Source organism: Micropterus dolomieu, linkage group LG23 (assembly GCF_021292245.1).
Source record: "Micropterus dolomieu isolate WLL.071019.BEF.003 ecotype Adirondacks linkage group LG23, ASM2129224v1, whole genome shotgun sequence".
In the NCBI taxonomy this organism is placed as follows: domain Eukaryota; kingdom Metazoa; phylum Chordata; class Actinopteri; order Centrarchiformes; family Centrarchidae; genus Micropterus; species Micropterus dolomieu.
Genome location: NC_060172.1, coordinates 27579786 through 27597825, shown reverse-complemented (window position 1 = coordinate 27597825; position 18040 = coordinate 27579786). Strand labels below are relative to the sequence as shown.

At 39.3% G+C, this 18040-nt stretch overlaps 1 protein-coding gene across 4 annotated transcripts in view; it reads right to left on the bottom strand.

The window, feature by feature from the left end:
• Positions 1-18040, bottom strand: part of nlgn2b (neuroligin 2b) — a 65863-nt gene that overhangs the window by 28487 nt on the left and 19336 nt on the right. For 2 of the 4 annotated variants that reach the window (XM_046038836.1, XM_046038833.1), the window contains exon 2: positions 10794-11541. In XM_046038836.1, the coding sequence (XP_045894792.1) occupies positions 10794-11310 (517 nt within the window). In that variant the 5' untranslated portion in view covers positions 11311-11541. Of the gene's footprint in view, positions 1-55; positions 137-10793; positions 11542-14465; positions 14487-18040 lie in introns of those variants that run through there. The other 2 variants (XM_046038835.1, XM_046038837.1) reach the window with 2 other exon arrangements.

Sequence of the window (18040 nt, the reverse complement as noted above, 5' to 3'; positions counted from 1 at the left end):
CACAAAGCATTCTAACAGTGTCCTTATCAACTGTTGCTGTCCTCCTTGTACCCACCTGGCTGCATGTTTCCTGCTCTCTGCTGGAGAGGCGTTACAGCGTCTCATTTAAAAGAATACTATACGTTGGGTTACCAAGGTGTTATCGCTCTGTTAATGTGCTGCTGTGGTAACCTCACAGTAAAGTAGTGGGGAAGTTCTGATTCTGATTCTGATTCTGTAGTGATGGCATATACAATTTTCACATTACTGTGCATCTATTGACAAAGGAGACATAGGTGTCACAATATAGTTATATAATGAAATTGAGTTCTGTAACTCCCTTCCGCTACATAGCAAACATTTTACATTAATACATAAGCAATTCTAAAAATGGTAAACAGAAATTAACAAATATTCAGTGGAGCAGTGCTGTGGATGAATTTGAGTTTAAGAGCCCGATAGCTTGGGGAAAAAAGCTGCTCTGGTGGTGTGGCAGCTGAAACTTCCATATCTATTTGCGGAAGGCAGCAGGGTGAACAGGCTGTGGCTGGGTGGGTACTGTCCTTTAGTATCCTTTGGGCTCTGCAGGCACCTCATCTCACCAATCACTGATGCTCGGGAGAAAGGTACCAATGATCTTCTGAGCAGTTTTAATACCCCACTGCAGAGCCCTCCGGTCCTGGGCCATGCACATGCCAGTTTGTGATGTTTTCAGGATGCTTTCTATTGCTCCTCTGTAAAAACTGACCAGAACTTGACACAGGAATTTGGCCTTCTTAAGCTTACTCAAGAAAATAAGGCGTTTTTTGAGCTTTCTTCACTAGTGTGGAGATGTGAGATGACCATGTCAGGTCTCTGTGATGCTGATTCCCAGGAATCTGAAACTGTTCCCCTGCTCCACCTCAGCTCCACTGATGTAGACAGGAGTGTGTGTCTTTACCTCCTTTTTCCTGAAATCAATGACCAGCTCCTTAGTTTTGCTGATGTTGAGCAGTAAGTTGTTCTCTGAGCACCACTATGCAAGATTATGAATTTCCTCCCGATATGAAGTCTTGTTGTTTGAAATCTGGATGATGATGATGATGATGGTGGTGTCATCTACAAACTTCACAACAGAGTTCTCTCCATGTCGGAGAATGCAGTTGTGGGTGTACAGCATGAACAGGAGGGGGCAGAGCACACAGCCCTGGGGGGCTCCGGTGTTGAGTACTAGGTGAAGGAACTGTCTGGGGTCTGTTTGTGAGGAAGTCCAATACCCAGTTGCAGAGCGTTGTATTTAAACCCAGAGTGCTGAGTTTGCTGATCAGTTTCATGGGGGAGATTGTGTTGAATGCTGAGCTGAAATCCACAAACAGCATTCTGAGGGAGGTGTTGTTTTTCTCAAGGTGTGTGAGGGCTGAGTGGAGGGCAGTGGAGACGGCATCCTCTTTGGATCTGTTGGTTCTGAAAGCAAACTGGTGAGGGTGCAGGCTGGCTGGGATGTTGTTCTTTATGTGCTGAAGAACCGGTTTCTCACTGCACTCCACCATTATAATGCTGCATTTTCACCCATCTCTCTATATGAATATGGTTTCCTGATATAAAATGTTTATCGTCCGTCTAAATGGAAAAGGATCAATGCTGAATGGATTTGCTGCATCCTCTGAGTACCACCACGCCGGCGCCTGATCCAGAGAGCACTTCCTGACACAGATGGAGATAGTACAGTAGTTGGTCCTGCACCACACAGCAAACAGGTAGACAGACCGGTAATGGATAAAAGGGCACATTAGTCCTCCGTATTGTCAGCACTTCCCCACTACTTAGCACCACTCTAAAACCACACCTCACCACTTAATGGAGATTACTCTGATTTTATTTGTTTTTTTAATGTCTAATAAAGAGCTAACCTATAGGTGAGGATAGGATCCATTCAAACAGACAGTCTCTCTTTGTAGTGGATCATCAGACTTCACCTTAAGACTTAATTCACCTGCGTCACCAAATCTTTTTTAGTAACAACTAGAATTACCGCCCGGAGGTAGTATACCTTTGCCAGCCAGGCAAGTTGCAGCCTTCGTCCATGTCTGACCAGACTCATAATAGTGAACAGGGGATTGAATAATATTTTTTGGCTAAATGGCTATCACTATATTGATGATATGATTCCAGTGAATATACATAGTTTGATTAATAAAGGATTATCACAGATGTATTGGCTAAACAGGTACACATATACTTGATTAATATATAAAGATGGATTTTTATAGAGTGTAGCTGGTGCTTTTGTTTTCTCCTGGAATTTTTTAGATGTGAAGCCTCTCTACGACCTGTAGGTTAAACTCACTCACAGGTTCGCGATTAGCTAGGCGTGCTCCAATACGTTGTTTGAAGTCACGTGATTCCAATGATGCTTAAAATTCAGAATGAGGCAGTAAGTGAATGGCATGTTCATTAAGCCCCCAGGAAGTGCTTTGTGTTTTGAAGCCATTTTTACAAGTGGCCAAACCGTGGAACTGCAACTTCAGGGTCTGTCACATGATGCAGACTGGCCTCAAGAGACATTTTCCCATAGACTTCCATTGTGAAAGAAGTAGCTGTTAAATGGTGGATGCATTTTTTTACTGAAATGACTCGTTTTAATACCAGAATTTGATCGATTTGGTAATAATATTTGGAAAGTCTAGAAGAGCTGCATAATTAAATCATTTAACCTCCCTTCAAGTTAATGGAAGTCTCTGGTGTGCTTGCTCAGTGAGGCAGGGTTAAAATTTTTGAAGGTCTTGTGAGTGATCAATAAAAGGAGTTTTTATACTCAAATGCCGTTTTATCTACATGTCAATCAGGCTTTAGAAAAAGACATAGTACCATTACAGCTGCAATGAAGGTGGTAAATGACATTTTGGTTTCACTTGACAAGAAGCAACATTCGGCATTACTCTTTATTGATCTGTCCAAAGCTTTCAATACTGTTGATCATGCAGTTTTAAAACTTAGACTTTTTAACTCAGGACTTTCAGAGCAAGCAGTCGCTTGGTTCTCAAACTACATTAGAAATAGGTCTCAGTGTATTAGATGTGATGGTCTATGTTCCAATACTGTAGCAGCCAATAAGGGTGTACCACAGGGCTTTGTATTGAGTCCATTCACTATTTATATAAACAATGTGAAAATGTGTCAAAATATTGGTGTGCGTCAACTTTTGCACAAGCCATTGAATATTTGCAAAGTGGGTTTATCGAAGTCCAAAATACCCTTTTGCAGCTGAAATGCAGATAAGACCAAACTTATGTTGTTTACCAAATCCAGGACCAGGCCACAAAACATCCCTCCGGTTGTCACTCCGGGGGGAAGTGAAATAGAGGTTGTTAACTCCTACAAATATCTGGGTCTATTGATATAATAAGTTGTATTTTTCTTTTAATGTAAAAAAGCGACTTGTGGCAACCACTTTTTTATCTGTTCTGGACTATGGAGATTTTGAATATATGCATACCTCTGCACAGTCTTCATATGATCGACACAGCTTACCATGCTTCCTTGAGGTCTATTACAAATTGCAAAGCGCTGACTCACCACTGTGAGCTCTACTCTCAGGTAGAATGGCCTCCTCTGGCTACCCGAAGGCTATTTCATTGGTACAATTTCATATACAAGGCAATTTGGAATTTGCTGCCAAGCTCCCTATGTGTTCATATCATGCAGAAAAGTAATGGGCGACACTCTTTGCGTTCTCAGGACTTCTTTATGCTCTCTGTGCCAAATACCCGTATGGAAACGGGAAAGAAGGCATTTATGTATTCTACACCCTCAGCATACGTTGCAAAAGGACTTGAAACTCACTGAATTAAACTCGCTAAACGCATTTAAATCCAAAATGAAAGACTTAGAGGTAGATGCCTTAATATGTAAATGTTCTTAGATTGTGAAAATTATTTAAAATGATTTTCTGAAATGTGAGCTTACCAGTCTTCTGTGTTATTTGTCTGTACCTATGTATTTGTATTTTTTATATGCTGCTGCCTGTCTTGGCCAGGTCACCCTTGCAATCGCAATGGGATGCTCCTGGTTAAATAAAGGTTAAATAAAAAGAAAAAATAATTTAAATAAAGTGGGGCCACACAATGAGGAAGCTGTGTGGAAAATCTGGGTAATTTTATAACCGGAAGTCAAAATTCTTTGACTTCATGCGCCACTTAGCAGCTTTCATAGGAATGAATGGAGCCCTGCCTCCAACGAGATGACGAGATGTAGGAAAGTCCGTCCTGTGCTAGCTCATTGTGAGTCAACATGTGTGTGAAATTTGGAATCACCCAATTAATTTTTAAATGATGGCTAAAAACCTATTTTGAGGTCACAATGACCTTTGAGTCAAAAGTGTCACCTGCGTCCTGTGTACTAAAGTACAAATATTTCAGATTCCAACGTTTCCGGCTCTAGGATGAATGGTCATGTCACAATGGTCACATTAAACTAGAAATAAAATATGTAAAAAGTATCGATATCTGTATCGGCAATACCAGCTTGGGTATTACTTGGATCGTATAGCAAGTAAGTTGTATCGCACATCTCTAGTCACAATCCCCCATCTGTTTAAGGTAAAGGGTACAAGGTAGATTTATTTGTTACATTACAACAGGTTGTAAAGTTGAGTTTGTAACTCCCTTCTGCTATGTAGCAGACAATATACAGTAATCTAAAAGCAATTACAAAAATGGAAAACAGAAATGAACTATATTCAGTGAGTTATGGTGTTGAATAATGGCCAAGCAAGTGTTTTTCCAAGACATGCTGCAGTAAAGTTGACCTTTGGGGCAAAAAATGTCTTCACTGTATTGTTGTATCCCATTAAACATCTGTGTGAAATTTTGTCCTTATTAGTGCATTAGTGCATTGTTAAATTATTTCAGTCTGCACCGAAGAGGTGGACCGACCAACCAACAGACTGACGTTGCCATCCAGCTGCTAGCATGGCTAAAAAACAATAGGTATTCAGTTTATAATGACATAAAACTGAGAAAAGCAGCAAAGCAATAAATGACTTAAACAATTCATTGATTGTCAAATACTTGTTAGCAATATTTTAATTGTCTGACTAATAGATTAATAATTTCAGTACTAGTTGTTAGCATATTGTGACTACTGTATCTTACTGCTGGCACCCTTCGCAGAAATTGACAGCATTACTACGTGCTGATGTGACCAAGACCTTATGTGGTTGTTATCTGGGTAAAAAAAAGAAAAAGCATTTACGAATAATAAAAAAGAAAGGATAATAAGCATAAACCCAATATATCAAAATATATCAAATAAAGATTTGCATTTTATATATATATATATATATTTGAATTGAATTGAGAGACAGAGAGAATATCTAGGTCTTGACTTCTGACAATGAACTTCTGACCTTTGAAGAAAGACTACAATGCTTTAGACAAGGCAAGAAGTAGGATATAGCCAAAAGGGAAACACAAACACACTTTTTAGAGTCAAAAACATCTTTCCCATCTGCCTCAGTAGAGAGGCCTGCCGGTAAGTTGATGGTCAAATTATGTAATGGGCCACTGGTCACTGAAATACATTGGCCTCCACAGGAGCATTTAGCTCTGGTTTTCCCAGTACTGTTTGACCTAATGCAGCTCCATCTCTCAGTCAACAGCATTTCTGTTCGGTTCAGTGAGCTAGTGGCCAGAGCGCAAGCTGTCTCCTGTCCCTCTCCATTTCCTCAGTGCAGTAAACGGGATGAAGCTGCAGTATGTCATGTCTACGGTGGCCTGTCTGCTTGACAAGGTGTCAGACACAGCTTCAGTTCAACCCCCCCTGCATCCAGGCAGCAGCTTCCAGCACATGCAGTCCTATCCTTCTGCATCTCCATCTCTTCTACTGTGCCCCCAGCCTCCAGCTCCATCCTTGCCTCCACTGTCCTGCCTCCTGAAATATGGTTTTTAATAAAGAGCACGGTAAATGGCTGCTCTAGCGGCAATAAAAATGAAGGATTTTAGACCCTTGGCTGAGCAGTGTCTTGAGGAAATGGGAATGCAGTGAGACAGTGCTCTTGCTTAGAAGCCTGGCCACACAGGAGAGTTAGAGTGGAACACTGTAGAAGGAGGTAGGGTGTGAGAGAGAGACAAAGGGAGAATGTAAAACTCACTGTTCAATCAACAAGACCATTTGTGTTATTTACATTATTCTAAGAAGATATTTGAATTTCATTTGTGTTGAAAAAGTAGCAGACTACATAGTGGCCTGTTAGGGAAGGGCACGAAGCTGATTTGCATTCAGAACAGTGACCCCTTCTACAGCCATCTGCATAAAGATGGAGGAGAGAAGAGAGAAGTAGAGACAGGGATGATTTCAGGGAGGAGAAAGCAGGAGGGGTGAACAGATGCAGAAAGAAAAGAGCTGCAAATTTTCTTTTGTCCAAACAATATCGCAGAGTACATGTTCAGTGAGAGTATTTCCAGGTTTGAAACAGATATATCATATATATATATCATATAGGTGTGTGACTTCAGGTAGAATGGGAAGATAATGCATAATGTTGTACTGTGGAGATTAAATGTGTCAAAATCCAAATAACCAAAGCCAAACATTTAGATTCAGACTTTATAGGATTCTGTGCTGCCAATTCATTTTGGCCCACCTAGAACCGCGATGAGTGGCAATACAGCTGCTCCATGCCAAACACAGCACAATACAGCACCATCGTTCTCCCTTGCTTGACCATAACCCACTGGTACCAAGTTAGCAAGCTTACATACTAGCTAAAACAGCTTAGTCCAGCTGAAACTAAACTAACTAAGAGCAGCTTTGTGAGGCTTTACTTGCTGACAATGCTAACATGCTGATGTTTAGCAGGTATGATGTTTACCATGTTCATCGTCTTAGTTTGGCATTCTGAGTATTGCTACTTAGCACTAAACAATGTATCAACAGAAGTGATTATTTTTGGAGGGATTTGAATAAACTCAAATATTGGACAAATCAAATTTTGAGCAGTAGAGAGCTCTGAATTAAAAGAGACCACCAAAGTTATTACAATTCATTGCAAGAGAGTATGGATCTCTGTAGCAAATCTCATGATGTTTCATCAAATAGTTGGTGAGAATTCTCTCTCATAACCACATGTCACCTCATTGTGAGGAACAGTCAGGGCATCATCACAGTCAATAGGAAAATTCATCAAGGAGACATGAATGTAAGAATTTTATGGCATCTTTCTTAATTAATACATTTCCCTGAAAACAAAAATGTCTGCTGGTGACGCTAAAGGAAAGGTCAGGAGACTAGCAAAGTCAGAGGTATTTATCGTCTGGGGACCATGTATGTCTATACAATATTCCCTGGCAATCCATGCATTCAGTCTGGACATTGCCATCCCCAGATATACGTCCCAGGTGTGGCTAAAAATTTTAATGCTTAGCTAAAGACAGATAATTTGTCTTTGAGGACATGAACAGTGGCATCTCCAGCAAGAGGACTGTGTTGAGGTTTAAATCAGTTGTGACGTTGCTTGACGTTGCTATGCTTAAAATATGTTTATAAATGAACACTACCAATCAAATCTGATCAAACCACACTCACTAAGAAGTTTTTTGCCCCAATTTTCCACTTTAATTGTTGTTTATTTAGTCCTGAAAATTGAACGTCATAGCAAAATACAAGTTTTCAGGGGCTTCAAAAGCTGGTACTTCTAACATAATCGTTAGTCTAACACCATGTAAACAAACACAGTATTTTGACTGCCGTTATGTGTAAAATGTAGTGTGTTTTCAGGGGCACTTCACCCTCCTTCTGTCTCTATTTCTCTCTCACACACAAGGCTAAACATATCCTTGGGGACGGCATCAGTCTTGTGTAAGCAGTGACCCCTGACAATAAGTGACAGATTCTGACAAGCGGACAGGACTACATGTAAAATCAGTCTCACTCATTTGCACACCTTCTCCCCTGGGACTAACACTGGAGCTTCTGCATCATCCTCTCTGTGAGTATGTGACATATGTACTATACAGCATACACACAGTCTCCTCTCATTCCATGTAGGTACACTGTCTGTTATTTACTAAGAGTAGTTAAAAAGCATTTCATCATCTTTTTTCCTAGTCGCTCTTCTATCTTTTTCACAGCATCTCTGGTGCTTTGGTCTCGCTTTATACTCCAATCATACTTGATATTTTAGCAATTAATCAGTTTCCATCTTTTTGACAGGCCACAGAGCATTCATCAATAAAATACATAATCTGTAATACTAACTCAAGCTCAGTGTTGAAATACAACAATGACTTAATATATGAGCAGTAGCAATAAAGCATAAATGTGTTTTCTTGAGTACTCTCAGTCAACTCTCAGGTGAGCCCATTAGTCATAGACTTTGCAACATTTAATCATTAGCCCTGCTTACTATCACCCAGGAGCATAAGCCTTGCCTGCAAAGTTACACTTTGATCCTGTGTTCTTTTACCTGCCCATCTGCTTCCTCAAACCCTCTCCACTGGATCATTAATGCAAGAAGTACACCCAGATAGCCCATGAAGATCTGGACGTTTTGCCCTATAGTAATTTTTAGTTTTTGTCTAATATCACCCCAAGAGGCCTAAACAAGGTTGTCTTTTATGCTATATTTTCTCCTAAGATAAGATTTACAGTGCAGCATCCATACAAGAGTACAAGAGTAAGTAAAAAGGCCTCATTCCAGTTAAAGCATGAAACTAGGGTGTGCATACCAACATGGTGGTCACTGAGGTTTAAAACCATAAGCTAACAACACTAAAAACACAGTTAATTACAGCACTTTGTTGATTAGTTTGATTCAAACCAGCACAAAGAAAATGCAGCCTTGGTAACATAGTTTGTCAATAGTTTTAATCTTATGCCAATTAATGTCAATCAATTCTATTTAACAAAAATGCCATGTATGACAATGTGAATGTTAATCTGTCAAGTTAGTCCATCTGACTTGTGGAGGATTAAAAGTAAATGATACCTTTTTCATATATACCATAACTGAAGATGGAAGTCACATGTCAAACAGAAGCCAAGTTAGCACCAAGGTTAATGAGATAATCTGCTAGCATGTTTACTGCCAACGGACCACTACTGGCTGTACGAGCTGTTAGAGTGTTATAAGACCACACACACTGCCTGGAGGTTTTATGATATTAGTTTTCAAGGGTCGTGATAAACAGTCTTTGCCCTTTTCCCCTTTGCTATGGACAATTTTTTACCAGTTTTTCTCTGTAATGTTTTAACCTTTTTACAAAAGGAGACAAGCTAGCAAAGCTTGATAGAATATTTTGGCTTGTTCTATTTACTCATTGACCAACTCAATTAATCAATTCATTGACCAGAAATGAACAAAACAAATCTGTTGCAGTTATGTTACATTTACATTTATTCATTTAGCTGACGCTATTTATCCAAAGCGACTGACAATTGCTATACATGTATACATGAAGTTCTCACCCCTCTGGAGCAACTAGGGGTTAAGTGTCTTGCTCAGGTACACATTGGTGGATGTGTCAGAACATTTAAGCTTTATTGCTACTGCTAATGTTAGCATTGGTAATGCTAGCTCGTTACTAGTTACTGACTATTAAAATGAAGTAATGTGAAATGTTATTATGTATTATATTTGCTGTTTTTTCTTTAACTCAGCTGCCACAGTATGTAGTATGCTGCCATATAAGTACATTATGTACTAGCCTACTGTGGCTGGGCTAGTATTCCTAGCCTAGCCACAGTAGTATAGCATCCATGTCTATGAAATGATCAGCAAATCTCTTGACTGTTATATCAGTGTAGGTCATGCTAGCCCGTTACTATAAGGGCTTCAAGACAACATTGAAAGTAATGTGATTACACTGACAAACTTTAATAAGAAGAAATGAACAGAATATCAGAAACAATTGAATTAAAGATAAAGAAAACAGTGCTTTTTGGAAAACTTTATCAACTTGTGTCTGTGAATAATTTTTTCATTTGAATGATGATTTTCCTCTTTTACTGTGATGTAACAAAGTATTAATGGTTTCAGCGAGTCGCTGATTTATTACATCAGTGTTTCACTTTGTCCAGTCAATCAAATAAATGCGACTGACTCTACAGTTCTCACGCAAAAGGTTAATGTTAGCAAGCTAACAAGTATTATGTAGGTAGGCTATAGTGTTCATACATGGTTTAAATAAATTAGTGTTAGTCAAGCTAAAATGTAGCACGTCACCATGTGGCTAAGTGGTACAAAAACCAGTGACGTAGTAGAACATATTCTGTATGAATTTTTAATATTTGATCAAATTAATTAAGTATGAGCAATAAAAATGAAGTGCATCTAATTGCTTAAGAGTAGTTCACACAGGAGTCACATGAAGATTGCACATGTGACTATGCTGCAGTATATACTTTTAGAAAATGATTAGACTCAGTAACCGATAGTAATTGAGACTGATATTAATACAAACCCAGGAGATTATCAGAGAATATATTCTTTGGTAATCTCCTGGTTGTCTTTTGGATCACGATAAGAGCTCTTCTTCCACCGAATATAATCCTGAATAACTTATCAGAATGACGCTATCCCAGGGAGTACTGGAACACTGGCACAATTATGAAATTGATTAGAAAAGCACAAGCTGTTCTTACACTCTGAAACAGTTGTAACTAATCTTCTCTCTCAGTTTGATGCAAATAGACAGACCTGGGATTTTTCTCTTACCCTGACCTTTTTCTGACCCGTTCCAAATGTAAAAAAATAGTAGTAAATAGTTTAACGGGCCAAGACTAAGTTTATCTCTTACTATATCTAGTTGGCCCTATGAGAGTTTTGTCTCACTCACCATCTTCAGTGGGTACATAGATGTTGAGGTAAAGACAGTCCTCACTCTGGTTCTGAACATAGGTCGCTGCAGCATCCAGGTTGTCTGTGAACCACACTGGCAGCATGATCTCAGGTAAAACCCCGTGCACATTCTGGGGACACACTGGCGCATACTGGGTCGCATTGCGAATCTCTTGCCAGGAGCCTGGAGCTTCAGGAGGCTGGAAGCGACGCTCGCCGATAGGTGCAGTGGCATATGGAACACCTAAGTACTGTTCCACGGGGCCCAAGATGTCATTGTTGAGCTCCTTCCTGATACCCCGTATCTTTCCATAGCCTGTGGATACTATGGGGTGTTTCAGGTCAACTCGTTGACATGAGGAAAGGGTGAGGTGTAGCACTAGTCCCAAGAGCCACAGCAGACAGTGATTAGCAACCTGCTGAGAAGTATAATGACGCTTCCCACCATAGCCTTGGTGGCTGGCAGCATTGAGAGGAAAAAACAACATGTCCAAAATAAAGGCTCTTTTAGTCATATCACTAGGACTTCAGCTGGCTATAGAGAGGGATCACAAACTCAGTGGGTTATGGGAGATAACAAAGGCAAAAAGAGGATTTGTTGGCGGGGACAGGTTAACAGTTCTCCTTGGGTGACATGGTGAGGCAGAGGGACAGGTAGCATTCTCAGGTAGACTCTGTGGTCTCATCCATCTTCCACTTTGGAACTCTTGATGGGTCCAGAGCTGCAGTCAGGAAGCCAATTACACCTGGAAGACACAGACAGGTTGCAGGTTTGAGTCAGTGTGTGTGAATAGGTGTGCTCTTTAAGCCCTGCCAGTGTATTTAAAAAGGCACAAGAGGGCAATATGGGTTGATTTTTCTTAAGATGAAATGTCTGTTAGCCCAAAAAAGAAGGAATAATGACTATTCAGTGTAGAAGACTCCTTTGTGGTACATTTATATTAACCAAAGGCAAAGGTTTGCTATTCTCTCTACCATAACATACACCAAGAGTCTGTAATGTCACATGATTTAGTGATCTTGAACATACTTGAAAATATTGATGTCAGAGAGAATATAACCACTTACAGTAAAGTTGTTTCACAAAAGAAAATTCTGTTGTTACAAAGCATCTCAAATGTTGGAGTTTTGGACTAATATTAGATATTACTGCATCCACACAATAGACAAATATGCAAGATTTTATGCACAGAAACAATAGTTACAATGAAGCAAAACGTTACTTATTTTTTGTGTGAATAATCAATGCATAAGTCAAATTAATTCAAAACTCAACAATACGTACTGCAGCAGAATTCACCCAATTTTAGAATGACTGAATACTTTTTAATTATTGAAATATATATATATAAAAAAATGATTGAGGCCAAATGAGCACACAATGTAATGGATTCCTGGTTAGCAGCAGATGACAGAACACCAATAAATTATTGAGGAAATCATCTGTGTTAGTGATGGGCTACTGGGTAAGACATAGACCTAGAATGAAGTTCTCTCTGTCTGTCCTGTCCAGTGGGCTAAGTCATTTATTAGAAACGCAGTTCTTTTCCTTATTTTACTTGCATTTTATACTTAAATGTGAAATAATAAAAATTCCTATTCTATCTTTCTAGTCAAAAATAGGAGGGCTATTATTATTTTGACATGCTTAGCTCTGTGGATGACAATGTTCAGCCTGTTGGTGGATTGGTCCACCATTTTGGTTTATGACCAAATACCTGCAAAATGAATGACATTCCCATCAGCCTCAGTTGTACTTTGTGTTTTGTGCCATTTAGCAAATGTTAGCATGCTAACACGCTAAGATGGTGAACATGGTAAACATTATATCTGCTAAACATCAGCATGCATTGTCATTGTCATTTCGAGCATATCAGCATGCGGATGCTAGCTAGCATTTAGCTCAAGGCACCACTGTACACGAACAGAGGCATTAGCATAACTGGGTGCACATCTTTATTGAATATGAAACCACCAGAAAATATGCCACTATGTTGACTTCCTGTGTGTTCTCCACAAGGGCATTTTCTATCCAATGGTTTCTTTCCAGATGACTAACTTCTTGCCACTGTGTTAATTTTTTTTGTTTTTTAACTGCCATGTTCACCAGCTAGCTCATTGCTACTTAATCAATTACCATTGAGAGTCATGTGCTTGTAGTTTTTATTTTTTCTATGTACTTATCCTTAATATATTTGGGGTGTAAACACACCTGCATTTGAGAGAGAGTTGTAAACCTGTGATCACATCACCCCAGGCACACTGGGGTGCAAACTGTGAAAAGTGCCAAATGTAATGCGCTAGGCTATAGAAATCAAACAAGTCATGAATAATTCCATGGTTACATTTTAATCTGCCTTAACATGCTATCAGAAACATTGGAAATAAATGTTGAGCAAGTTGACCATGAACTCTAAAATGTATCCAACTAGGAAGATAAGGAGTTTTGTAATTATTACAAGAGAATAAAAACAGAATGAACATGTGAAGGCAGAACTAAGTGTCTAAGAATATTCGGTCTGGTTGCAAAAACTTAAAGTCTTAAGGGAACCTTTTTCAATGACCATGGTGTATTGTGGTCCCTGCTTCATATTTTCATCTTGCAGATAATTACAGTACTTTGAAGTTTAAAACAACACCTGTCTTGTAATCAACTTGAATCCACAGAGAACACAAAATAAATAAAAACACTTTCACACATCATTCTGAGGAGTGAACAAACCAAACCCAATTGGCCCTTTAGCCATACACACTGTGTCAGAGGTAGCCTTTCCCTCTCAACTCAGTTCAGTTGGTTCTTGCTTCCACATCATTACAGATGAATGGGCAGTGCTTATCTCGCTCTGGCTTTGGGAGACGGAGCCGTTTAGGTGTGATAAAGGCTTTATGTGGCGCTAACTGTTGGTTGAATGCCACCTCATCCCTCCACCCTCAACCCAGCAATATCCACACTCCACTGCGAGCCAGCAGCATTGGATGACAGTGAAATACAGCGGAAAGATGGTCTGCAACATTAAAGGATGTTAAAAGTTTGTGATGTGAGTAGTACTATAAGGACAAAACAGGAACTCTCTGGAAAATATTCAGGTCATTAAAGGGTAGCTTCAGTATTTTCCCATGTTTTGTGTCTATTTTACTAAGAAGGGCAATTTTTTTAAAAATTGGTCCAGTATTGAGCAAGTGCTCAGCAGTTGGCAGTAGTGAAACAGGACTGCAGCGTAATCCTTGTGGGCAATTGCTCATCAAAATACGCATTGACAGATTGTTGTATGTGTCTGACAACATTGTGGAAAGTACAGAGATAGACATTTTTTAAAAAGAGTTATATCCTTTTTGTTAAACCAAAAACAGTCACTATTGATTTAGAGAAGTCATTAGACTTATTTAAAGAAAGAAATTAGGGAGATGTGTTCACTCACCAAAATTGCTTATCTCATTTTTGCTTAATTTTTTTTTTTTACCTAGGTAAGTACATTTAAATGAATAGTTATTTTTGGGTTATTCGCTTTCTTGATGATAGTTAGATGATGAACATCGATACCATTCTAACGTCTGTCTGTTAAATATGAAGCTACATTCAGGAGACGGTTAGCTTAGCTTAGCATTGGAAACAAAATGTGGAAACATGAGGCTACCCAGGCTGTGTCCAAAGGTAACAAAATCCACCTACCAGCACCACTTTAGTTCACTACTTGACACATTATATCTTGTTTGTTAAGAGAAAATTAAATGAAAAAATGAGTTGTGTTTTTACAGGGGGTTATGTGTGGGACTATTTCTTGTTGTCACCAGGTTACCATGCAACCAGCTGAGACTCCAGGCAGTCACTGCCCCTGGCCAAGAAAAAGTTATACACGCAAACCCACAAAATGTTAATTTTTACACTTCTGTTTTTCTACAGATTAAACTAACAAGATATAATATGTTAATTAGTGAGCTTTAGAGATGCTGGTTAACAAGATTTCTTACCTTCGGACATGCACAGCCACGCAAGCTTTTTCCCCTGTTTCCAGTCTTTAAGCTAAGCTAAGCTAACAGGCTGCTGGCTGTGGCAGTGGTATTGATGTTCCAGCAACAAACTGCACACAATCAATATTAAGAGGTGTCGGTAAATTCAAGGCCGAAGACTGAAAATGACACAGTATGAAGTACTGTATGTAGTACAACCACACACACATCCATTATAGGCTACACTATCCAGAACATGGTATAAAGCCTGTGGTTCCAAATAACACTGAATTAGATCTGCTGCCACTTCTCACTGTTTACATTTGCTATAGTTTCATTATGATAATGATTTTTACAACAGCCATCTGTCCTCGTATTCTGTCGCTACAAATGACTAAACATATAGAACATGGGTTAAGTGTCTGTGGCCTGTCAGATTGTTCTCTATAATGCTTGCCTCCCTGAATGTACTAGCAATGATGTACACACACGTGCATAAAACCAATGAGGCATCAGATGTTGCATATGAGTAAAGGCGCTATGCTAAGCACAAATTGGTCTGTTCTCAACCTCTCACATGTGACTTGAAAATGGTAGTACCCTAACATCTGTTCCTTTCAACCATCCGTGAGATAAAACGACATTGAGCGTGCATCTTCACACATAAAATGGGACAAACCGACACACATATCACCAGGCATATTTAAGCTGTTTTCTCTTATATAATAGGTAGTCCTGTCAGCTGAAGCTGTCTGAGAAGGTAACGTCTCTGTCAGTGGGACACTTTCATGGGTATGCTTAAAATGGAATGGTCAGAGTGGTCTGTGAAAACTTTCGCAGAATGGTAGTGTTGGGAAAAAGCTTGCCTTGGGATTTTATATTGCTTTGTTTCCAACTTTGAGTGTTAAAACGACATGCAATACTTCAGCTGTCAAGCTGCTCTCCTCTGCTAGTCAACATCTGAGGATGACAAGCAGCTTAGCAAGCCAGAAACAGAGTGCTGAATTTTTTACTAAACTTGGGCATCTGCTATGTACCGTCACTGGGCTTAGAGAAAGGGACCCTTTAATTAAAATACAGAACAAAGCCCTAGTGGTTGTATGCTGTATTCCCCTGCAACCAGCAATGACTAGATACAATAATCCATTGTCTCTATGCATTGATATCTGATGGGAAAGATAATTCCCTTCTGCGAGCGACATCAATAGTGCCATTTAGAGTTTGTATGGAATGACTTTGAAAGCAAATCCATCCTATTCCTAGGCCACTGGACACCTTGCCTGAATTGTGTGCACGAGTCCACTTATTTCTTTCACTGAACCGGCGCCTGCGAGAGTAATTGATACACGACTACGCTACAGGTGTCATTCCTATTCTTAGAGAAATGGGGAAAAACTTTACATGTAGTACTAAACATCCTTGCGCAATTATTCTGTAATGAATGTTCTAGGCAGGCATACAAAATGAATTGCTATGCCTTAACTGCACTGATTGCAAATGTGCATTTGGGAGGTTAAGAATTTAATAAATTTCTGAAAAATCTGTATATTTGGTAGATTTCTTTCAGTGAGCAAACATGCAGCAGACTTGACCATAGCCACTCAGCATGATGTAAGTGTATGGTGCTGCCCATGGGCATTATGGCAAGAAAATAATCTTGTAGTTAACATCTGCTGGAGGAAAATGTGGAAGGTAAAGGGAATGTTCCTTTTAGCAGATATAGTGAGAAGCATTTATGTGATTTTGATTAAAAGAGATGTTTAGAGGCTTTAATGTTCCTTTAAATCTTTAATGGACTGGGCAAAATTAACAAGTCGTCTTGTTGATGAAGTGAGAGTGAGCTCCAGAAGAAGTGGAGCTAAGATTAGACTTGTCAGGCTACATATGTAGGCTCAGCCAAGGGGCCTCATCCTTCTTTCACACTAGACATTGAAGCTATCCAGAATCTGCCCCAATGCCTCCCTGTATAGACTGCCAGGGTGCACTGGGTGATACAGGGAGATGAGGGAAGAAATGGCTGCCACTCCCGGAAAGTGCAACATGAGTTCAGAATTTAAAAGTAACCACTAGAAAAGTCAGTTCCTCTCCTTTGTAATCTGTAACAATGATGCACCGAAGGATTTGGCAGCCTTACAGGGTAAATCAGTTCATTTTAAAATTCAGTACTAACAAGGCAGTTTTAGCCTATTCTTGTCAATTAGGATCATGTGTGATTCATTTGCTTTGACACCTACCTAGTGAACTCAAATAAAAGCCATCCAGCACGTAACTTCTGAAAATATTTGGTAAAAATAACGTCCAAACTGAATTTTAAAAAAAAGTATTTTAATGCGAGAAAATAGTTAAAACAGCCCCTAAAAGATTGCTGTCTTCCAACTATATGACATGCCATATAATGAAGACTGAAGCCCCTGAAGACAAGGCGAGGTCTGCAGAGGGTAAGAGGCAGAGATTTTGCAGACTTTATGTCAATTGAGCTTTAAACCATATTAGGATTATTGTAATAGGATCACTGTTGAACATTCTACATATGTATTTTGTAAAATATTCTTCTGAGTTGTGGAGATGAAATATTAACGTTGACTTCAACAGCGTCATTAAAGCTTTATCTCCATGCAGCTGATAAGAATGTCTGTAACATATCAGTCAGGCAGGGTGATAAGTCATACTGGAGTGTTGGGAGGATATACCCATGATAGGCACAAATGTAGTATGTAGTGATATCTGTCAGCCATTTGATTTAGACATCACATCATTTGGGCTAGGGTTGGACGGCGATGTGGTAAAAAAACAAAAAATCTCAACTGTTTTTTTAAGATTTACAATTTTTTATTTTATTTTTATTTTTTTATTAAAACCTGTCCTGCCCAGCAGCCTGGTATAGAGTATGATGACCTGGATACCATATTGTGCCAGACACATTTTACTTTAACAAGAGAGTATTAATATACTCCTTTGTCTGTTTTAATATTTATTTAATTATGTATTGATTTGTCACTGGGCCGGACAGGGGGGCAGACACGGGGATGGGGGGGGCACAAACAGACAGCACAGAGAAAGGACAACACCTGTAAGAGAAGGGGGAAAGGGGGATGGAAGGTGGGGACAACAGGGAAAAGCTGTGGGAAACACCAATTGCAGAAAGATTTACAATTTTAACAAAAATGAGTTCTTGCAAAATGCAGTGAGACTAAAGCATTGAAATATTATACTTTAGGACTTTGTGTTCAAGACAGTTGAGCAGGAATAATAAAATACCTGAACCATCTGCATCATTGTCATGCATATTCAAAAAAT